This window comes from Ornithorhynchus anatinus, chromosome 13 (assembly GCF_004115215.2).
Source record: "Ornithorhynchus anatinus isolate Pmale09 chromosome 13, mOrnAna1.pri.v4, whole genome shotgun sequence".
NCBI lineage: Eukaryota > Metazoa > Chordata > Mammalia > Monotremata > Ornithorhynchidae > Ornithorhynchus > Ornithorhynchus anatinus.
This window is the reverse complement of record NC_041740.1, coordinates 5,838,838-5,862,595: the sequence shown is the minus strand read 5'-3', so window position 1 is coordinate 5,862,595 and position 23,758 is coordinate 5,838,838. Positions and strand designations below refer to the sequence as shown.

The 23,758-nt window shown below is 44.8% G+C and overlaps 1 protein-coding gene across 3 annotated transcripts in view; it reads right to left on the bottom strand.

The window, feature by feature from the left end:
• Nucleotides 1-3,547: 3,547 nt before the first annotated feature.
• Nucleotides 3,548-23,758, bottom strand: part of RBM33 (RNA binding motif protein 33) — a 111,202-nt gene continuing 90,991 nt past the window's right edge. For all 3 annotated transcript variants that reach the window (XM_029077753.2, XM_029077754.2, XM_029077755.2), the window contains 2 exons: nucleotides 6,623-6,711; nucleotides 3,548-6,478 (listed from right to left, as the gene is read on the bottom strand). In XM_029077753.2, the coding sequence (XP_028933586.1) occupies nucleotides 6,430-6,478; nucleotides 6,623-6,711 (138 nt within the window). In that variant the 3' untranslated portion in view covers nucleotides 3,548-6,429. The remainder of the gene's footprint in view (nucleotides 6,479-6,622; nucleotides 6,712-23,758) is intronic.

Sequence of the window (23,758 nt, the reverse complement as noted above, 5' to 3'; positions counted from 1 at the left end):
CCAAATCGGAGTGGGACCTTTCAACTAGTGTTCCAATAGACCCGAATATGTACAGTGCATAGAGCTTATAGGTTAGGAAGGATCACATTCAGTAATAGTAATAGGACGCTATCCAGGAGTGCTTGCTATTTGAAGAGGTAAGAACAATGCGCTATTACTATCACTGAATTCAACAAACACAGAGCTCCTGAAAAGGCAGAAGGAATTAAAACAGAGAAAACTGGATATTAAGTGCACCGCAGCTGGCCTGGATCTGGACTCTCTGTTAGGGGCCTGGCTCCCACAGCTATAAAAAATTAAAAGCTCTGAAAAATAACACGAATAAAATGTTATTTCACCAGATCTCTTGACGTAGATTATCCACTAGAGTGGAAAACCTGTGGAAACAGAAATCGTGTTTAGGTTCGGTCATTTAATATAAATACCATTTGGAAAGGTTGAGTGCAGTTCATTTTTGGAATGAGTAGACTTGAATGGAAACGAGATGGAATAGGTGGGATGGTTTGTGGTGAGCATGAGCAAGCGTTCATTCTCCTCTCAACTCCACAGCGGAGAGAAGGGGGAACAGGGGTGTTGAGAGAAGGAAAGCAGTGAACGTACGTACAGTTGGGAAAACCAGAGGGAGACTGAGGTTTCAGCACAGGTGTGGGTTCTAGACTGTCCACTAGCCTGTAAACTCGTTATTGGCAGGGAACGGTCCACTAATTCTGTTGTATTGTACCCTCCCAAGCGCTTAGTACAGTGCTCTGCACAGGGTAAGCACTCAGTAAATACCACTGATTGGTTGATTGATTGGGTTTAGCAGCATTTTAGCAGATTAATTTCTACACAAAGGGAAGGGAGAGGAATGCTAGAGAATGAAATGAAGCTGAGGGAAAGGTGCCGTGGGTTAAGTCGCTGAAGCTACTGCCTCATTTTAGTGCGGAAGCTTTCAGAGACAGATCTGAAAAGGAAAGACCGGGCAAAACCGTCCACAGGGCACCTGTGAGTAAATGGGAAAATTATTCTCAGTTGAACCTGCAAATGGAATAGAGGCATTAGTCTAAAAGTCCTCAGGGGGAAAAGTGTTGAGAGTTTCCCCTCCTGTAAAAAGTAGAAGTTGCATTATACAGATTGAGTGATGATTTTCTTGCCAGTAAATATAACAGCTAAATTATACACCAGCATAGATTTCTACAGAGTGCAAAACTTGAAACAAATCTTTAGATACGTTAAAGGGAAGCAATACCAAGTTCCATGACGACTTCCTACAATGACCAGTAGTTCAGCAAATCACATTAAAAGACCATCAATAGGTCTTAGATACCATAGTAAACAAATAAATCTGCAAGACGAATTTTTATTAAGTGTCTTGGACTCCAGTGGCCTGAAGCACTCTAAGGCCCCACCCATAGGCTCAACCTGTTAAAATTAGAAAAGATGAAGTCAAAGAGCCCTCTCCCATTTTGTTAGCAGTGAAAGGCAGATCCCAGGCTCCCCTTTCACCCACTTCAATCAAGTCTTTTTACGGTATAAAATACTTCCACCAAAAATACGCATAGAAATGGAAAGTGAAAACTTTCAAACATTCTCTGCAATAGTCAGTGTTACAAAGAATGATCCTTCCCAACCGTATTTTACCAGAAGATGGTATACATGCGGATCCAATATGAATCAGTGTTTTTTGACATAAGACCTTGGGCTTATGTAGCCCCTAAATTAGGCATTTTCAGGATAAAAATTAATCAGGTTGCAAAATACCTTACAGAAAATCCTTAGGATTTAATAATAAATTAAGGTAAAATATCTTTGGAGAATTGATCTTTAAGAATGTTTAAAACAACATTTCATTCAAAGTCAAGAGAACCAGTCAAAAGGTCACATTGAAACACGTGGTAAACACCTTCAATGACCCTGAGTTGATTCCTCCCATAAATTCTATTTGTGCCTCTTCAAAGCGGTTTCCCCAAGGGATTAGTTTCCTTCTAAACTGGCTGCTGGAATTTGGCAAAAATTGCCAAACACATCATCGAGTTTTCTGGCTCCTCCAAAAGGCTCAAATTCGGATGACCCGAAGCTATACTCCTTGCCTAAAAGTATATGAATCTGGAACTGAATCCTAGCAGGAAAAAGGGAGAGAAAATGTACACAAGACTGCAGAGAAGGCGACCTCAGAAACCACTGGCGTGTAAGAACACTCTTAGCCCTGAGACAGAAGTCGGAATCCACGGCTATTTGAAACTTAATTCCTCCTAAATAATTGAGCACATGATCCAGGGGAGCTAAAAAGTCTGGCTGAACTTCATCCACCAAACAGCTTCACTGATTAAATCCATCCTACACCGTAAAGTGCAATCCTACTTTTTCCTAGAAGGAATAACATTCAAAAATAGATCGTCCATTCCATTGACTGCACCGTCTCTGCAAAGTGGGACCCAACTGGTGAGGAGCACCCTTCCGATTTTAAAATCTGAAGTGGAAAGAAAGCTAGCTTCTCCAATACACCTTTGAGAGAGAACGCTACTGAGAACACGGTGGGGAAATCCTCACTTCGCGAATTCGCATTAACCGCATTCCTAACCACATTCGGAGACCGTGGGCAACGACTGAATTAAAAAGGAGTTTACAGAATCATCTAAACTGGGGCCCTGGAGCACTATTGTACTTCAGACTTGTTCCTTAGTTTCCAATGCCGTATTTCTAAGAACTCGTGAGAGACCCATCTTACCAGTCCTCAGACAGTTTCTCAATCTGTTTGTGTGCTTCCACTTCTGTTCTCTACAGCCGCAACTGTAAAAGGTGTGTGAAGGGCAGGGATCCTGTCTACTAACTCTATTCTACTCTTCCGCTTAGTACAGTGCTCTGCACAGTGTAAGCGCTCACTAATTACAATTCATTGATTGATGACTGCCTGCTGAAAATGCCTAAAATGAGGGTTTAGCAGTTCTGTCAATCTACTTTGCCCCCGACGTACTACATACAACTATTACCCAGCTACTAAAAATCTGTTTTCATTACCAAACTGACTGCTTGAGAAAAAAGCCCCCATGAGTTTACCATTTTGGTTGTGGAGGCGGGAGAGGGTGGCTGGGTAGGAGATATGTCCCAACTGGGCAGAACCAAGGGAAAGTGATTTTTGGCCACCAACCTATATGAGCCTGGCTAGGAAGGACTTAAAAATAAAATCAAGGCAAAGGCAGCTTCCCCTCCCGGCCCTGGGAGCAAATCACTATGACTAACCTCCATCCTAGGTTACAAAGTCCGTTTGTGCTCTGGACAAAAATGTCTCAAAAAAAATGATAAAAAGAAAATCATCTTTTCAAATGAAGTCAGCCTAAGAAATTCACACACGTGCCCAGATCAACAGCCTGTAAGGATGAGTTGAGAGAGAATAGCTAAGTGAACTTAGAGACAACACAAAATCAAAACGAGATAACTCAAAATGAAAAAAGAGTAAAATAATTCACCTCCACATAATCCCCTACTATATATCCCTATCAGATTCACCATTCACTACTTTTCAGCTTCTGGAATTAGTGGACGAATAATACACAGATCAGGAGAAATGTATTGACTTACTCCCATCTTTATAAAAATTGAAGAGATACACAAAAACACATCAACATTTATGGAACGGTATCCACTGGAGTTTGATAAGACAACACAAAAAATTAACAAATAGCTACGGTGTGGCTGAATTGTAAGCACTTGGAGAAATCTTTTTTAATCTTAAAAGGTCCATATTTACATAGTACATCAAATGCAATTTTTGCATTCTGCTTCTCATTTAAATGCATGATAAAGAAAGAACAAAGATAATGGTTGCAACAGATCTTCCAAAGAGGGTTTAGCTTAAGATTAAGACTTATCTGCTAGAAATGCTGTAAGAGTCGAAATAACATGACTGTCTAATTCTCCTTCCTCCTCTATTGTGGGAGGTACCCCACAGAACTATAAATGTTGAGGCTATCCCTCCGATTGGTTTCTGCTAACATCCCCAATTTGCTTGGGGTAGATCACATTAAAGAGGTCTAACTTTTATTTCATTATTCTAATATGTTTTCTGTATCGACCGCCGTACTATCATCATGCTTAAGGGACTGGTCGTTTATGCACGTGTGTAAAACTCATGCACATACATACCCACACAGCACCCACACCAAATACCCAGATCAGGTGATACGCAGACCTGAAACTCGATATAAAAATCTGCCTCTGCCCTCCACGTGCACAAACAGTATTCGGTTTTAGTTCAGTGGTGCTCCCAGAGAAGTATGCATAAACATCCTCACGAGTCTACTTACTACTTTTGGGACTCACAGTTCAGATTTTTGGTTTGTTCTCAAAACCAAAAAACTGCCAGTGTTGGAAAAGAGGGTGGAATCTTTAAAATCGTTCATTTTAAATGGCCAAACTGAGTGGATGTTGTCCACCGAAGCTCAGATTCCAACAACAAACTCAACTGCCATCAGAGCGATTGGCTATGAGTGTGGCCACTGCCAAACTCGGCTCCTAAATGGCGTCAGTTCCTCCTAGCTACTGCTTGTCTGCTCCTGACAACCTCAGTTTCCCAGTGCGATCATGGGCTGGGAGAAGCGGCCAATTACGGTGAATCCTCAATTCCAAGGAAGGCAGTTTCCACTGGCGGAAACCTGGTGACCCACAGAGACCGTGCATGCCCTAGACACCCAGCTCACGGCAGGGAAGTATTCCTACTCATCTCCTCCGACATGGGTTTCCTTCCAGCTTGCTGAGGCAAATATTCCTTTTCGAAGCGCAACAATGAAATGAGTTTCATTGTCCACTATCACGCTTACAATAAATGACACCATCCCCGTATCGAGGGCTGTGTATTGATGGCTCAGTCAGAGAGGCAGCTAGAATTATGGTTGGAAGAAACAGTTGCTAAAGCCCAGGTTGACTTGGTCCTCTAAGACAACAGAAGGCGAGCAAGGAATCTGATTCGAATGCGCAGTTCCTTGAACTCATGCTGTTCCCTGCCCCCCCCCCCCCCATGCATCTGCCCTACAAGACCATTTTGAATCCTCTTACTTAAGGACTTATACGCCTATCAACTTTACAAAACAGCTACGTGTAAAAGGTGACTCAGAAGTCCAGGTGTGCCCTAAAGTATTTCCCCGAAGAGTACGGTCTCCAAATTGAAATTTACCCAAATCAATGAAAATGTTGACAAAACGTACGTGCAGACATAAATTAAGGCACTTTGCAAGGATTGTCCAGAATAATTTTAGAGCCCATGGAAAAGGGAGAGATTTCACCTAAAGGAAGCATGGCGGCCAACTTGCTAAGAGCAGCCTCAATATTTCCACATAATGGCGGCAGCTATCAGTTCCACCTCCAGGTAAGCCATCACTCATAATCCCTTTTCCGTATATATGGACAAGCCACAAATTCAAATTTCTTAGCTTTGAACTGTCTGCATGACTCTACAGCCCCCCTGCACAATATGCCTGAAATTAAAAAAAATCAACAATCGAATCAAGAATTTTAGAAGCCGTACCCCACAGCAATGGCACAAGACACAGGGGAAGCGGTGCAAATATACCACTTCCACGCTGTATCTCCGAAAAAAACCCATCGGATCTCAGAAAGCTCTTCAAATTCTTCCTGCACCCTTCCTACATCGCTACTAGTAACCCTCCCTTGGGGCTACTTGATGGTGAAGATAATGATATTTCTTTTCTAGCCGGGGAGAAAAGCAGTTAAGCCTAGAGTTGTTTTTTGTTTTGTTTGTTTTGATCAGGAAAGGGGACAAAGGGAATTCTATGGTTGGGAGTTGGGAGGATGGAAAGGTTGGCAAAGTGGGCTTGCGAGTTTGGAAGAAGGGTGGGGAGTTTGGCAGGGACAGAGAAAATGCAGAGACTGGGCTTGCGAATATTTATAGGAACGCGATATTATCCCGTGGGCACACCCAGGATATGCAATTGTCAATGAATTCAGCTGCCCCTGTTTGGAATGCACTGCTAAAGCCTTCAAATCTACATGAGGTTGGTGGAGAAAGGGATTTTCTAGCCTGTACTGAAGATAAGAGCAACCATTATCAAATATTCTTTTCTATGGAAAATCTTTATAATTTATGACATGAGTGTTCTTTCCTCAATCTAAGTTACTGTGATCACACAGTCATATCTTGAAGAACAACGTCTACATGCATTGGTAAGCACTTAAAAAAAACACAAAAAACTGTAGTTCATCATGGTTACAATAGCAGGGAGACTCTAACACCCAAGCTCCAGTTCTCTGGATCCTTCAGTTCAGCTTCTCTTGAGTCAATTCTGTTTTGTGTTCTGTAGTTCCAGACAACAGTTAAACAAGAATTGTAAGGCTGAAAAGATCTAAGATCCTGATGATCCAGCTTCTAAATCTGCTTCCTGGAGAAATTCCACAGTAGCTTCTACTAGTGTAAGAACCAGTTTCACTCAGGAGAAATCATTCAACAATCAGGGCCACATTTATGTGGGACAAATCTATCATGTGCCTGTAAAAAGGTAAAGAAGAGGTTCAGTGATTGAAGCAGGAAAAAAAAAAAGATGGAGCTTTGGTTTGTGCTAATTCACAGATGCCCTCCTCTATGTCTTGACCGGCTAAGAGTCTGCCCAAGAATGAAACAGTATGCATTTACCTGTGGAATTTCTGTTGAAATGCTAATGCGTGTTCTGGCTCCTTAAACTTCGCTATGGCTTTCCGTTGCTGGGGAATCATCTGTAAACTCTAAGAAGAGAAAGGCACACATTTCAGTAACATAGCCTGCAGATGCTTGAAGTTCTGACTTCCCCACATGCCAAACAACCCACAAAAGATGGGTCAAGAGACTGTGCATCCCTCTGCCATCTTCCTGCTGGCCTATGGGAACAGCAAGGGATCCAAACCAACCATTCTGTTTTCCACCCAATAGACTGTTCCTGAAAAAGACCGGTCTTCCTCAGTCCGTTTCTGAGCGTTGTTCTACTCAAGGAATTAGCAAATCTTAGAAAATCTAAATCTGTTCTCCTTTGTTAATGATGGTATTTATTAAGCGCTTACTATGTGCAGAGCACTGTTCTAAGCGTTGGGGTAGATACAGGGTTATCAGGTTGTCCCATGTGAGGCTCACAGTTAATCCCCATTTTACAGATGAGGGAACTGAGGCACAGAGAAGTTAAGTGACTCGCCCACAGTCACACAGCTGCCAAGTGGCAGAGCCGGGATTCGAACCCATGAACTCTGACTCCCAAGCCCGGGCTCTTTCCACTGAGCCACGCTGCTTCTAAACACCAGTGACCTAAATGTTTGTTTTCTGCAGTTTTCAGTGACTGTAGATACAACAAAGGATTGGAATTTCTTTTTTACAAAAAGAAAAAGATTTATTATAGTGTTTATTAAGCATTTCCTATATACAAAAGCAGTGTACTAAGCCTGAGGGTAAACACAAGATTCTCTCTATTTCTCTACTGAGAGATGGAGAGATTTATGTAAAGCAATATTCATAGAGAGAATACAGAGATATAAAGAACTATATCTAGAGAGAAATGTAGAATGTATACATATGTGTATATACACAGCAAGAGAGAGATAATTAATTAATTGTGGTATTGTTGAGCACTTACTATGTGCCAGGCACTCTACTAAGTGCTGGGGTAGATACAAGTAAATTGGGTTGGACAAAGTCCCTGTCACACGTGGGGTCATAGTCTCAATCCCCATTTTACAGATGAGGTGACTGAGGCACAGAGCAGTGAACTGACTTGTCTAAGGTCACACAAGTGGGAGAGCCAGCATTAGAACTCAAGACCTTCTGACTCCCAGGGCTGTGCTCTACCCATTACGCCATACTGCTTCTCAGTTGCAGCTGTCCTTTGTTTCTGAAGATGATGCAGATACTAGCCGATCAGATAAAACATATCCCTGTCCTACATTGGACTCATGGGGAGAAGCAAGTATCTTATCTCCATTTTACAAATGAGGAAACTGAGGCACAGAACGTTATGTGACCTGCCCAATGTTATCCAGCAGGCTTGTGGCATTCATTCATTCATTTATTCATTCAATAGTATTTATTGAGTGCTTACTATGTGCAGAGCACTGTACTAAGCACTTGGAATGAACAAGTCGGCAACAGATAGAGACAGTCCCTGCCGTTTGATGGGCTTACAGTCTAATCGGAGGAGACAGGCAGACAAGAACAATGGCAATAAATAGAGTCAAGGGGAAGAACATCTCATAAAAACAATGGCAACTAAATAGAATCAGGGTGATGTACATCTCATTAAACAAAATAAACAAAATAAATAGGGTGATAAAGATATATACAGTCAAGCGGAAGAGTACAGTGCTGAGGGGGTGGGATGGGAGAGGGGGAGGGGGAGGAGAGGGAAGGGGGGAGAAGAGGGTTTAGCTGCAGAGAGGTGAAGGGGGATAGAGGGAGCAGAGGGAAAAAGGGGGGAGCTCAGTCTGGGAAGGCCTCTTGGCGGAGGTGAGTTTTAAGTCAGGATTTGAAGAGGGGAAGAGAATTAGATTGTCTGAGGTGAGGAGGGAGGGCATTCCAGGACCGCAGGAGGACGTGGCCCGGGGGTCGACGGCGGGATAGGTGAGACCGAGGGACGGCGAGGAGGTGGGCGGCAGAGGAGCGGAGCGTGCGGGGTGGGCGGTAGAAAGAGAGAAGGGAGGAGAGGTAGGAAGGGGCAAGGTGACGGAGAGCCTCGAAGCCTAGAGTGAGGAGTTTTTGTTTTGAGCGGAGGTCGATAGGCAACCCCTGGAGGTTTTTAAGAAGGGGAGTGACATGCCCAGATCGTTTCTGCAGGAAGATGAGCCTCAATAGTATTTATTGAGCGCTTACTATGTGCAGAGCACTGTACTAAGCGCTTGGAATATACAAATCGGTAACAGATAGAGACAGTCCCTGCGCTTTGACGGGCTTACAATCTAATCAGAGGACTAAAACGAGGATATCCTAAATCGCTATCCCTTAGGCCACTCTGCCTACAGCAAAATCCACTGCAAGTAGATAATTGAATAACCCTGAATATTTGACTCAAGGTGGGAATCAACGGTATGATTTAAAAAGCACAGTCGTGATTAATATACAATCTGAGGCTTCATGAAGCTGCTAAAATATATTTTTGACTTCCAGTACCCAATGCATCAACCTATATTAGAACTGAAATCTCCTTGCCAGGAGGAAAAAAAAGTTAAGATCCTAATTCAGTCATCACCTAGATAACAAGCCCAGTCTGCCTCTAAAATCTTTCTTGAAATTTACAGTCTTGTTAGTGAGTAGCCGGGTTCTCACCCTGAGACACCCCAGTTGGTGAACGCTCAGTAACAATCGACTTCATTCTGTCAACGGCTAATTCCTGCCAGAAGAAAAACTTCCTATGAGATCAAAAACATTGGGCAGGTTTTTCATGCCACTCTGCTACCTGAGGGCATGGAGTCCAGACCCATTAAGTGCCTACATCTTTTAAAATCATTTGCACTGGAGCGTTTTAACTTTGTGTGGGTGTTTGTTTTCGTACAAAGAAACTGTTTTCAGAAGACTTGTATTTCAACAGCTATTGTCCATTGCAACAGTGGATGGAAATATAAATCAGTGGTATTTATTGAGCACTTAATGAGCAGAACATTGTAAAGAGTGATTGGGAGAGCACAATATAATTGAGTGGGTGGACACAATCCCTGTCCGCAAGGAGTTTACAGACTAGAGGCCGTGGGTTCTAATCGCGCCTCTGCCATTTGTCAGTTGTGTGACTTTGGGCAAGTCACGTAACTTCTCTGTGCCTACGTTACCTCATCTGTAAAATGCAGATGAAGCCTGTGAGCCCCACCGGGGACAACCTGATTACCTTGTATCTACCCCAGCGCTTTGAACAATGCTTGGCACAAAGTAAGCGCTTAACAGATGCCGTCATTATTATTATTATTATTAGAGGGGATTTGGGGGGTAATTTTTCCTTTTACACACAAAAAAGGAAAATTACCGAATTCTTCAACTACCTTAAGTTTTAATTAAAGTATACATTTTAAACAATCTTCAATTAACCCTGAAAGATTTAGAAAAAATATTTTTAATAATACTTTCAAGCATTTAGACTATAAGTAGTTTTAGACTGTAACGAAACTGTAAGCTCCTTGCGGGCAGGGATTGTGTCTACCAACTCAATTGCACTGTATTCTCCCTAGTGCTTAGTACAGTGCAGAGCACACAGAAAGCACTCAAATAATACCACTGATTGACCGATTTAGTTGCACTGGCAACATTAGGTTTGTATACTTCTCCTTGAATTGCAAGCTCCCTGTCTTGTGCTTCTGTTGTAACTTCCCTAAGGTCTTAGGGCAGCACATTACGGCAAGTAGGTGTTGAATTTCTTCTTAGCAGTTCAATAGGAAATGCTTTTGGGGGGAGGGGGATTTTTTTTTAAATTGCAGAACAACTAATCCAAGACTTCCAAAGAGAAAAGATCTGATGGAAAAACAAGAGGTAACACAATGTGGGTGAAGGTATAGAAGGCTATGCCAGTTCACGTGGCCAGAACCAGGCCCACCTGTGCCTTCTCAGCAGTCCTCAGGGGATTTAAGCACAGTGTTCTGTATATGGTAAGCACTCAATATATACCACTGACTTAGTTTTTTTTCATTCTGTATCCCAATAGGGAGGGTAAGTTGGGCTTCAGTCCATCAGTCGTACTTATTGGGTTTCGTATTTATTGGGTGCCTATAGTGTGTAGAACATTATTCCTTGCACTTGGTCGGGGACAAGAGAGTTTGTAGCCATGATCCCTACCCTTGAGAAGTTTACAGTCTAACGGACAGCGTGGAATTAATTCATTTCCTTCATTCAGTCGTATTTATTGAGCATTTACTGTGTGCAGCGCACTGTACTAAGCCATTGGGAAGTACAATTCAGCAACAAATCTTGTGAGGGGGGCAGGCTCTTGGCATTTTGGGGCACCAGACAGATAGGTAGATAAGGCTTGAGGTGAGAAGCAGAAGTTGGAGCGAGAAAGAAGGTTTCCCCAACCCATCAGCACCCTGATGCAATGTGACGAGCACAGCCACTGAAGCTAAGCTCACCGTGAGCAGGGAACGTGTCTGTTTTTTGTCCTATTGTCCTCTCCCAAGCTCTGCACAAAGTAAGTCCTCAATAAATATGACTGAATGAATGGGCAAGAGTCAGGCTCCTAACCCAGGCAGGGGACTCAGTAATGACGGCATTTCCTCTCCTCACTGGGATCCTCCCTGCATACCCTGCAGCAGTGCCAAGGGGAAGAGGGCATCCTCCCTCTTTCCCCCACCCTTCTGCCCATTCCCAAAAACCCCATTTCTAGGACTGAAAGAGTACATGCTGCCAGAGGCTGGGAGACCACCGCATGGGTCTGATCCAACCGGCACATCCGCAGGTTCCTTCAGCCAGGGGTAGGGCTGGAGTCAGCTGACACGGAGCCCTATGTTTTCTGGTTTGGTTGGGTTCATTGCCTGGGTGCTACAGCAAGCTGGAAGGGGGCGGAGGGACCCCCATTTCCTTATGATTTATTTTTCAGCTGAGTCCAAAGCAAAACCCTGCGGTTAGCCTGCACTTATCTGCTGCTGCATCTGATCTCCAGGGAGTCCATGGAGCTGTGGGTCAGTCAGTGGCCATATAGAGGGGCCTCACCTCCTTTAGCGGGGACCATCTACCCAAGGCTCAGACTGGGGGGCGGGGGGGATTGAGGGCAGGATGGGTTTGTCCCAGAAAAACTAGCTGGACTGGGGGGGGTCCAGCTGCTGGTTGGGGAGAATGGGAAGGTCGACCAGCCCTCCAGGAGAGGAGAATGTGGTTGCAGGACTACAGAAGTGAAGTGGACTACAGGATTAGAATTAGGATGAGTTGAAGCTCCGGGGTCAAGAGACAGAGAGTGACCGATGAACTGCAAGGGGATTTTTAAAGACTAACAAACAGGGAGGCTTCGCACTGCAAGGGGTAAACATGGAACTCAATGACTTGCAGCATTCTGGCTGACAAGAGCAGCAGGTTCAAGAGTTTGAGCCAGGGGTCCATAACAGGATGACAGTAGCTTTATGTTCCTCCCCCTGCATTAAAGTGTAAGCTCCTTGTGGGCGGGGAATTTACGGCTTCACTGTTTTGCACTTCTGAAGTCATAGCACTGCGTGCTGAATCCAGTGGATTGTCAATAAATAATAAAGGGAAAGTTCATTTTTGTGGGCAGGGTACATGTTTGCCAACTATGTTGTATTCTTCCAAGCACTTAGTAAAGTGCTATGCACATAGTAAGCACTCAATAAATATCATTGATCAATAGATTGATTGAGAGGTAAAAGGGGAATTAGATGCTCCATCACTAATCACCATAGGTCACAAGACCCCTGTGGGAGAACACCAAGCTGACTGAAAGATTGTTCTGACCTAGTGATAGCCTTGCATATGTTCTCATGGGGAGACTGACTTTCCAAAATTTATAGAATGTTCATGTTTAATAATCCTGACAAAATCCACCTGTTAGCTAGCCAATGATTCAGGGATGTGTTCCTACATCATTCTGCCTTGTTCATAGGCCAGGCCCAGGAAGCATTAGACTGAAAACTGCAGGGAGGGGCTCTCTCAAGAAGATCCAATTCTAGCCTTGACCAGCTGACTGATGGCTGCTGCCTGGAATTGCTGGGATCCTGGCAGTCTGCTTGGGCTGTGGAACCCATCTTGAGGCCACCCAGAATGGCAGCAGGTTAGGAAAGCCAGGGTGGAGACAGGAAAGCCCCAAAACGATGTGTTAATTTGGCCCATACGCCCGGGGCCAGTGGCTCCTGGGTCATTAATCTTGTCAGCCCAGGGGCAATCTCAGTTAGTGACAACCTTGGCTTACAGTTGACTTGCTCCATGCTGATTTATGTCCTAAAATTCTTTCCCCAAAATATGCCTGGCACTTGCAGTCATGACCTGGGTGATGATGCATTAAAGCAGAAAAACATGCCACTCACCTGCTCAACCCCTGATTTGTATGGCATGAAGGACACTGGGAGAAAACAGCATTTACTGTCCTCTAAAATAGTTGTCCAGTTCTTTATAAAATAAGGAGTCTTGTGTCACCCTATCACTTTTCTACTGACTTCCTACCCCCGAAAGCTCATTACATAAAATAAAAACCCCTCTGCTCTCTACTGAGGATGAGTTCTATTTAATGAATCAAATCTCATCTAACTTAATCCTAAATGGACGTCTCTCAGAGAGCAGCTTTAAAGATGCCATTTATTTTGAAATTGTCTATCATACTATCATTCTCAACCCTGCTGAGGACCCACTGGAAAGAACCTGTCTCTGGGAATCAGGAGACTTGGGACTACTCTCCCAAGTACTTAGTACAGGACTCTGCACATAGTAAGTGCTCAATAAGTATGATTTATTGATTGACTAGTCTCAGCTCTGCCAGTATGGGAATGACTTGGTCGAGCGGGTTTATGCAAACAGTGGTGAAGGATTCCGAGCGAATAATGACCTAGGATGTTTTGCAAGGTGGAGAGAGGCCCAAAAGGATACTGAAAACTAGCTGTCAATACGGGCAATAAGACAGCAGCAGCTACCAAGGATACCACCTGCCGGACTTCAGCACATCATCGGTACTTTGCTGCTGGTCGCTTAGGCTGTCAATGGGACCTGCTCTAGAGTGTAAGTTCCCTGTGGTCAGGGAATGTGTCTACCAACTCTTTTATACTGTAATTATACTCTCCGTAGTGCTTAGTACAGTGCTCTGCACACAGTGCTCAATAAATACGATTGAAAAAAATCTTCACATGCACTTTGCAATGGACTGCACCTCTGCCCACATGCTACTTGCTCATCCCGCTCAGGGCCACCGTGAGCACAAGTCTGGCACGGACAAGAGGGCGACTGGTGCTGAGCAAGCCACCGGGGCCATATCATGTCTTTCATATAGGCTCTCGACCCTGAGGTTCATCCATCATTCTTTGTGGGAGGCTCCATCAGATCGTTACTCTCGCAGATGGATGCTTCACAGATCACTATTCTCTGTCTTTGTCCTTGTGCCCTAGGGCAGTTTAGCAAAGGACACAATTTCCTAAATCAAAATTTATACGATCATAAAAAAGTTGTTCTGGCATCAACAGACTATCCTGTTCCTGCATCCAAACCTGCCAGGCAAGGAGAAGAGTGAGCTGCTCCTGGAGACAAATCCCATTCCATACTTGGAATATTGGGAACACCCCTGGATCCCCTGATGGTAACACCCAAGGTGTTTCTTGGAGAAAGGACCCTGTAACAAAATCCACTTTCAGATCTTCCTGATGAGATGAGGAGTTGGCCACCACTCTGTCCTTCCTGTCCTCTGAAATGTGTTTCTTATTGGAAACAAAATAGTTGGCATTTCAGGGAATACATAAGGTGAGACTGTTTTCTCTGTTACCTCCATCTCTCAGGACCCTTCTCATGTGGAATTTTATTATAATAATAATAATGGTATTTGTTAAGCACTTACTATGTGCCAAGTACTGTTCTAAGTGCTGGGGTAGATACAAGGTAATCAGGTTTTCCCACATGGGGCTCACAGACTTAATCCCCATTTTACAGATGAGGTAAGTGGCTTGCCCAAGATCACACAGCAGACAAGTGGCGGAACCGGGATTAGAACCCTCGTCCCCTGACTTCCAAACCTGTGCTCTTTCCATTAAGATACACTGCTTCTCTAGTGTCAAGGCTGATGTACGACTGGAATTCTAAAAAAGCCTATTAATCCTAATGCCAACCATTTCTGCACAGGAATTTCTGGTCAGAGCTTCTAAAGAAGGGAGAGTATGTGGGGCAACTGTAGTGAGCCCTCGGGGGTGAGAGTCAGCCAGGATCTTTGGGCCATCCTTCAACTTACAACTAAAAATATTTTAAGTCCCCATTTTAGGCTTCTTGAGGGCGAGACCCAGGATAGTGCTCTGCACAGAGGACATTAAATGCTGCTTGACTGACTTTGGGACTTCTCTTCTGGGTTTGGCCACCAGAAGCAGGAGGTGGTGGGAGTCATTGGGTGCAGGAGGGGGCTCTCTAGGGTGGAAGCTTCCCTGGCACAGCAGAGCTCCGCAGTATTACTTCTGGGGCAGACAGGCACTATAGGGAAGGGGAAGGAACTTGATGTTTCAATTAAGTCCCAGAAGAGGAGTTGGGTTATAACATTCTCCCTAGTTAAGGACATTCATTCAATAGTATTTATTGAGCGCTTACTATGTGCAGAGCACTGTACTAAGCGCTTGGGATGAACAAGTCGGCAACAGATACAGTCCCTGCCGTTTGACGGGCTTACAGTCTAATCGGACATCTCGTGAAGCAGTGTGACTCAGTGGAAAGAGCACGGGCTAGGGAGGCGGAGGTCATGGGTTCAAATCCTAGCTTGGTCGCTTGTCAGCTGTGTGATTCTGGGCAAGGCACTTCACTTCTCTGTGCCTCAGTTACCTCATCTGTAAAATGGGTATTGACTGTGAGCCCCACTTGGGATAACCTGATCACCTTGTATCCTCCCCAGCGCTTAGAACAGTGCATTGCACATAGTAAGCGCTTAACAAATGCCATCATCATCATCATGAAGGCCACTCACCTTGGCAAGTCACAACCTCACTACCTTTGGGTTTCTTCACATGTAAAATTTTACTCCCTCCTTCTTGGACTCTGAGTCCCATGTGGGACAGGGATTATTTTCTTGTATCTATCCCAGTTCTTAGTACAATGCTTGGCACATACTGCTTAATAAGTACCATTATTATTACCATGGAAACTGGGATATTCTGACTGTCCACCTAATTGAAGAGTTAGGTTTGGGCATCCTGGGTGACAGAAGAGTCTCTAGAGGATGTTCTGGGTCTGCACTGGTGCAGGTCAGGGGTTTAAAGAACTGAAGTCCAATCACTAAATTGCCCCAGCCACATCCCTGACTGACACGTCATCTTCCACCGCCTCCTGGTAGCCTCAGGCTCTGTACCTTGGGGGGCCCTGATCCTCCGAGCAAGCAGGATTCTAAACTATTTGGGGGGCACGAAGGACAACTAGCAAGGATGCTGAGACATGGAAACATGGCTGGTCCTGCCTAATCAACATCCCCGATAACCCTTGAACAAAGGCAGCTTTCTGGGGTCGTGATGGCTGAGGGGTGATCCCTGTGAGTGTGGAAACCAGGCCGCCTGAAGGGGCTTCCCAAGTACTAAGTCCAGAGTCCACTGAGGATGGCAATTTTTCATCTTCCCCACAACACAAACATTTTATTTTAAAGGACAGGAAATAAAATTTCTCAGTTTAACTTGTACTGGAAAAAAAAAACGACTAATGAAAAAAATTAACTCAGTAGCCAACTTTATTCCAATAAACTCCTGATTATCAATGTGGCATTTATTCTTAAAATCCAGGACCAATGGCCCACAAAGCAGACATAATTGAAGAAAAAAAAGTTTGGCCCCTTGGAAAATATCGGAAGGAAGTTTTGCCGTAAAAAAGCTGTGCCCTTCGGACTTTAATAACCATAAAAAATCCTATCGGTAACCATGACCAGAGGAGCTGTAAAAATACTCAAACACTTCCAAAAAAGCTGACCATGTATAAAATTGACTTTTGCTGCTTCTCTAACAAAGTCATTATATAGAAATAAAAAGATTCAAGGGGGCTAAATTTAACAGCTGTGATAAGACTGGCAAATTGGTCATCACTCTAAAGATCGTCAGATGATTTCTACTTTTTCATTGTAGAGCGGCAAAAATATGACAACTGCAATGGGCAAGGAGTCCCTCTAGACTGTAAGCTTATGGTGACCTGGGATAGTGTCTATCGTTGTACTGTATTTTCCCAAGTGCTTAGAACAGTGCTCTGCAACTGAATGAACCAAGGAGGTGGTGGTTTTTGTTTTATCGAGGATTCCGTGGGACACGGTCGAGTCTCAGTCTCACTCCTGGGGATGGAGGTTTGGCGAGAAGAGGGCCAGGCAATGACAGGAGCCTCAAGCTTTGAGCCTACTTACCCAATTTGTCATTAAATTGTGGGAAGGACATGGAAAGCTCTTCCTTTCATTCGGCAATGTGCCCTCTCTACGGAGATGAACGCATTTTGATGCGCAGTACCCAACTGTGCTCTGGAGGAGGGCCCTCCTCTTTCAAGGTGTCTATCAAATATCCAGTTTCCTCCCTGTCTCTCTTCCTTGCCTCCCAGCCACCTCTGGCCCATGTCCTTCCACTACCTTGGAATGCCCTCCCTCCTCACCTCCACCAAACGAACTCTCTTCCCCTCTTCAAAGCCCTACTGAGAGCTCACCTCCTCCAAGAGGCCTTCCCAGACTGAGCTTCCCCTTTTCCCTCTGCTCCCTCTCTGCCCCGCCCGTCACCTCCCCTCAGCTAAGCCTCCTTTCCCCCATTTCCCTCTGCTCTTCCCCCCTCCCTTCCCTTCCCCTCAGCACTCTGCTCATTTGTCTATATTTTTATTACCCTATTTATTGTGTTAGAGGTGTCCATCCCCTTGTGGCTCAGTGGAAAGAGCACGGGCTTTGGAGTCAGAGGTCATGAGTTCGGATCCCAGCTCTGCCACTTGTCAGCTGTGTGACTGTGGGCAAGTCATTTAACTTCTCTGTGCCTCAGTTACCTCATCTGTAAAATGGGGATTAAGACTGTGAGCCCCACGTAGAACAGCCTGATTCCCCTGTGTCTACCCCAAGCGCTTAAAACAGTGCTCTGCACATAGTAAGTGCTTAACAAATACCAACATTATTATTTTTTATTCTATTTATCGTGATTGTCTTGTTTCTGTCCGTCTCCCCCGATTAGGCTGCGAGCCCGTCAATGGGCAGGGATTGTCTCTATCTGTTGCCGAATTGTACATTCCAAGCGCGTAGTACAGTGCTGTGCACATAGTGAGCACTCATTAAATACTATTGAATGAATGAATTCTCGAGGCTTTCTTTCTCAGCCTGTTGTTCTCCCTCGCAGCCAGAGGAGGGCACTAGAGGACGGGGCTCAGCGTCTATTTCCAGAGAATAGAGAATAAGGGAAAGGTTATATCCAGCAACCTCAGCTACTGGGCAAGGTCCCTTCTGCCTTTTCCACTTTTATATTTCCCCCCTGCTCATAATTCTGTGCTTCCCATCAGTCTTTACTTCTTGTACTTTTTTTTCCTCTCTCTGCTTCTGGTAGGGCATCACAGGGTCTCCCCCTCCGCCCCTGTGGCTCCTGGACGGAGACATTTCCCAGGGTCAGAAGAGAACACCAACTTCAGTTATGCTGTTTCTTCATCGGCCTAGAAGGCAAATGCTGCAAAGGCAAGGGCTGCAGCATTATGTGGATTCCTCCTATAGAAGAACATAAGAAATGCTCAACTGGGGAAAGAAAAGGCAAACTGAAGTCAAAGCTAAACAGAGACTGTGAAAAGTAACATAAAAGTATTTTTGAAGAAGCACAGAGGAATGAGGCGACTCTTTCGAACACCTCACCCTCTGCCAGAATATTGCGAAGTGAAGCCAGTGCCTCTGCCTGGCCTTCACTTAGTAGACTTTCCTCGGCCCTCAGTGCAGCGTTCAGAAGACAGTACGCAGATATTCGGTAAATACCACTGACCGATGGACTGACTTTTACTTTCCTCCACTTCATCGAGACCATGAAACAAAGCCTTCAGAGATTGTCTTTTAAAAGCTAACTGAGATGACCACACAGTTTATTTTTAACAACACAATTTAGGCAACTCAGGCAAGAAAAGAACCCCTTTGAGGTTAGGAGGGTGCTTGAGTCACTAATCCCGTAACATTCCTCTGCCCTTTATTTCTCCCCATTTCTCTTAGCACACTCTCAACTCACCATCGTGGTTCTACATCTTCACTTGCTACTTCTCTCTCTGTTTTCTCCCTTTCTCTGGAATTGGTTTTGACTAAACTTAAGTTCCTTATGGGTGATTTCTTTGGGTTTTAGCAGGCTTGTGAATGACAAGGGGCCCAAAAGTAAACCTGACCCTAAAGATCCCTCTCCTTGACCTCCAATACATAAAAGGGTGAGACTGTACAGTTCAGAGTTCTCTGTCACCTTTTTCAACCTTAGGAATAATTCAGTTTTAAGCTATAAAATGATTTTTTGCATAATGTAGTTGTGTAGAAATTTGAGTTATAACTACACTATCCTTTAATCAAGATTTATGCGCTGTGTGTGTGTGTGTGTGTGTGTGTGTAGACCTATATATAGAGGGATAAAGATTTATAAAAAATGATATACTTCTTAAACTGACTTTGATTTTAAATATATTCTTCTAATTGCATAACTGGAAACAGCAAATTGCAAGCTAAAGGGAATCCTACTTTGGCAATCATTCTAGAATTGCATCACTCTTTGCTACCCTGAATTATATTAGTACTGAAAACTCGGATCGGAGACTGAAGTCTAAGTCCCATAAGAAATTAAAGCCCTGATGTGTTTTGGGGAAAAATTTTTCCTATGAATAATTCTAAAAACTTCAGTGTGGCAAATTGAGTTTTCTTGCCATCCACTAAAATATTATAATGGGAGAGTTAGGAGCTTTTTTAAATTTTGAAAATTCATGCTTTTCTCCAGCAAATGGCCACGGCTGGCTGAGACTGAAATTAGCCCCGAGCAGGGCTGTTCCTTGTGTGCTGGGGGTGGGAAGAGCAGAGGGCATATCAGGGATGAAGCTGCTGCTTTTGGCTGCCCTAGGAGGGCTGCCCCTCTTCCCTGGCTGTGGAGTCTGGGCAGACACACCACTCTCACCCCACCCAGTTTCCAGGGCTCCTATTTCAGGGTTCTGGGCCCACGGCTATGCCCTTCCACCTGAGCAGGGCATGTGCCATAGGACATAATGCAACAAATCTGGACAGCAGTGGGGTCTCCACGGTAGCAGAAAACAGCATGGCTTAATGGATAAAGCACGGACCTGGGAGTCAGAAGAACCAGGGCTCCCGACTCCGTCACTTGTCTGCTACGTGATCTTGCACAAGTCGCTTAACTTCTTTGAGCCTCAGTTACCTCATCTGTAAAATGGGGATTAAGACTGTGAGCTCCATGTGAGACATGAACTGTGCCCATCTTGATTGTCTTGTACCTTCCCCAGGGCTTAGCATAGTGCCTGGCACATAGTAAGCACTTAAATACCATTAAAAAAAAAAATCCAAAGAAAGGTGATGCTTCCAAACTAGAGTTGGCCCTGGAAATTATCAACCTCTCCCCTGCTGACAACCCAGCATCTGAACTCCTCGTGTCACAGGGGTTAGCAGGGCTGTGGCCATTGAGCTCTTATTCTTGTCAGCCCCACCAGTGAGGTTTCTGACACATATGGCAGAAATTGGAGGGCAAAAATAAACCTGCCCTGTTGCCGTTAAAATGGAGGGGCCCAAAGGAAAGAGGACAAGAAGGGATTTTAGAGTGACACACACTTTGCTTCAAGTCTCTCTACTCAAAGCTTTAATGAGGGCAGCAGTGTTTTACAGGCTAAATTTTTTTTTCAGTCTTTCCCAAAAAAAAGAAAAAAATGGGTTGCTGAAGGGCAATCCATCAATCCATTTACTAATGCTCTCAGTTGTAGTAATGTCAATGCATCCCAGTGACTTAATGTTTCTTCCCATCACTTCACCCCACTAGATTTGGAAAGTTTCAAGTTTTTAAAAAATTATTAATAATAATAATGTTGGTATTTTTTAAGCACTTACTATGTGCAGAGCACTTTTCAAAGCGCTGGGGTAGATACAGGGTAATCAGGTTGTCCCACGTGAGGCTCACAGTTAATCCCCATTTTACAGATGAGGTAATTTAGGCACTAAGAAGTTAAGTGACTTGCCCACAGTCACACAGCTGACAAGTGGCAGAGCTGGGATTCAAACCTATGCCCTCTGATTCCCAAGCCCGGACTCTTTCCACTTAGCCACGCTGCTTCTCATTACAGTAGTGGGCTATAGTAACTTACAATTGTCCATAACCTGTATGAGAAAAGATGCAGTTTTTAGTCTCAATCTACAATCAGATAGACATTTCTATAGAAAATTCAAACGATTAATAATTTACCATAGCCTTTGGCATCTTCTATATTCTAGCAATCCCTCCCTCCTCCTGCCCCTTCTTCAAATCTCCCATCCTTCCCAGAAGTACTTCTAGTGGAGATCTCCTGCCTTCTCTCAAAATCCACCCCTTCCACCTGCACATCCGACCCCATCCCTCCGCACACCTCATCAAAACCCTTGCCCCCTCCTTTCGTCCCTCCCTGACCATCACCTTCAACTGTAGGCTCATCTTCCAGCAGAAACGATCTGGGCATGTCACTCCCCTTCTTAAACACCTCCAGTGGTTGCCTATCAACCTCTCCTCCAAACAAAAACTCCTCACTCTAGGCTTCAAGGCTCTCCATCACCTTGCCCCTTCCTACCTCTCCTCCCTTCTCTCTTTCTACCGCCCATCCCACATGCTGCGCTCCTGTGCCGCCCACCTCCTCACCGTCCCTCGGTCTCGCCTGTCCTGCCGTCGACCCCCGGGCCACGTCCTCCCGCGGTCCTGGAATGCCCTCCCTCCTCACCTCAATCTAATTCTCTTCCCCTCTTCAAATCCCTACTTAAAACTCACCTCCTCCAAGAGGCCTTCCCAGACTGAGCTCCCCCCCTTTTTCTCTCTGCTCCCTCTACCCCCCCTTCACCTCTCCATAGCTAAGCCCTCTTCTCCCCCCTTTCCCTTTCCTCCTCCCCCTCTCCCATCCCACCCCCTCAGCACTGTACTCTTCCACTCAACTGTATATGTCTTTATCACCTTATTTATTTTGTTTATTTTGTTTAATGAGATGTACATCACCCTGATTCTATTTAGTTGCCATTGTTTTTATGAGATGTTCTTCCCCTTGACTCTATTTATTGCCATTGTTCTTGTCTGCCTGTCTCCCCTGATTAGACTATAAGCCCATCAAACGGCAGGGACTGTCTCTGTCTGTTGCCGACTTGTACATTCCAAGCACTTAGTACAGTGCTCTGCACATAGTAAGCGCTCAATACTATTGAATGAATGAATTAATTAATTAATTAATAGGCTCTCCAATGACTTCTTCCCCACTGCTTTCAAACATGCTCATGTCTCTCCTATCCTAAAAAAGCCCTCCCTTGACCCTCTGGCTCCCTCCAGCTGTCTCCCCATCTCCCTTCTGCCATTCCTCTCCAAACTCCTTGATCAAGTTCTCTCAAGTTCCTCTCCTCCAATTCTCTCCTTGACCCCCTCCAATCTGGCTTCCATCCCTCCCCTTCATTCCACAGAAACCACCCTCTCAAAAGGTCACAAGTGATCTCTTCCTTGACAAATCCAATGCCCTCTATTTCATCCTAATCCTCCTCGACGTCTCAGCTGCCTCTGACATTGTGAACCACCCCCTTCTCTTGGCAACATTATCCAACCTCGGTTTCACTGACAGTCCTCTCCTGGTTCTCCTGGTTCTCCTCCTATCGGGCCGCTCATTCTCAGACTCCTTTGCGGGCTCCTTCTCTGCCTCCCACCCCCTAACTGTGGGTGTCCCTCAGGTTTCAGTTCTGGGTCCCCTTCTATTCTCCAGCTACACCCACTTCCTTGGAGAACTCATTCGCTCCCATGGCTTCAACCACCCCTTCTATGTGGATGATACTCAAATCTCCATCTCCAGCCCTGATCTCTTTCCCTCGCTGCAGTCTTACATTTCCTCCTGCCTTCGAGACACCTTTAACTCGGATGTTCTGCCGTCACCTCAAATTTAAAATGTCCAAAACAGAACCTCTTATCTTCCCACCCATACCCCATCCGCCCTGTGACCTTCCCATCACTGTAGACAGCACCACCATCCTTCCTGTCTCACAAATTCATAACCCCACGTTATCCTTGACTCCTCTCATCCAACCCACATATTCATCCTATCACTAAATCCTGTCGGTTCAACCTTCACAACATCGCTAAAATCCACCCTATCCTCTCCTTCCAAACTGCAACCGTGTTAATCCAAACACTGGTCCTGTCCCGCCTTGATTACTTAATCGGCCTCCTTGCTAACCTCCCTGCCTCCTTTCTCTCCCTGCTCCAGTGCATACTTCACTCTCTGCCCTGATCATTTTGCTATAAAAACGTTCAGTCCACGTTTCCCCCCTCTTCAAGAACCCCCAGTCGTTGCCCATCCACCTCAGGATCATACAGAAACCCCTTACCATCAGCTTTGAAGCACTCAATCCCCTTGTCCCCTCCTACCTCACCTCACTACTCTCCCACCCGCACAGTTTGCTCCTCTTAATGCCAATGTATTCACTGTATCTCGATCTCATTTATCTCACTGCTGCCCTCTCACCCACATCCTGCCTCTGGCCTGGAATGCCCTCCCTTTTCACCAACTATTACTCTCCCCCACCTTCAAAGCCTTATTGAAGGCACATCTCCTCCAAGAGACCTTCCCTGACTGTCCTCATTTCCTCTTTTCCCACTCCTTTCTGCATCACCCTCACTTGCTCCCTTTTTTCAGTCACCCCTACTCAGCCCCAAAACATGTATATACATATCCATAATTTATCAATTCACATTAATATCTGTCTCCCCCCTGGACTCTAACCTCAATGTGAGCAGGGAATGTGTCTGTTATATTGTTGTGTTGTACTCTCCCAAATGCTTAGTTCACCGCCCTGCATATACTAAGCACTCGATAAATATGATTGCTTGATCTATGAAAAGGCTCACAAAAGTAGATTTTAATGTCTTTAAAAGCAAAAGGAGCATCTCAAAAAATTATGAATCGAGCTATACCATTCCCAAGTCTGTTAAATCGGGTTCACCCACTTTGAAT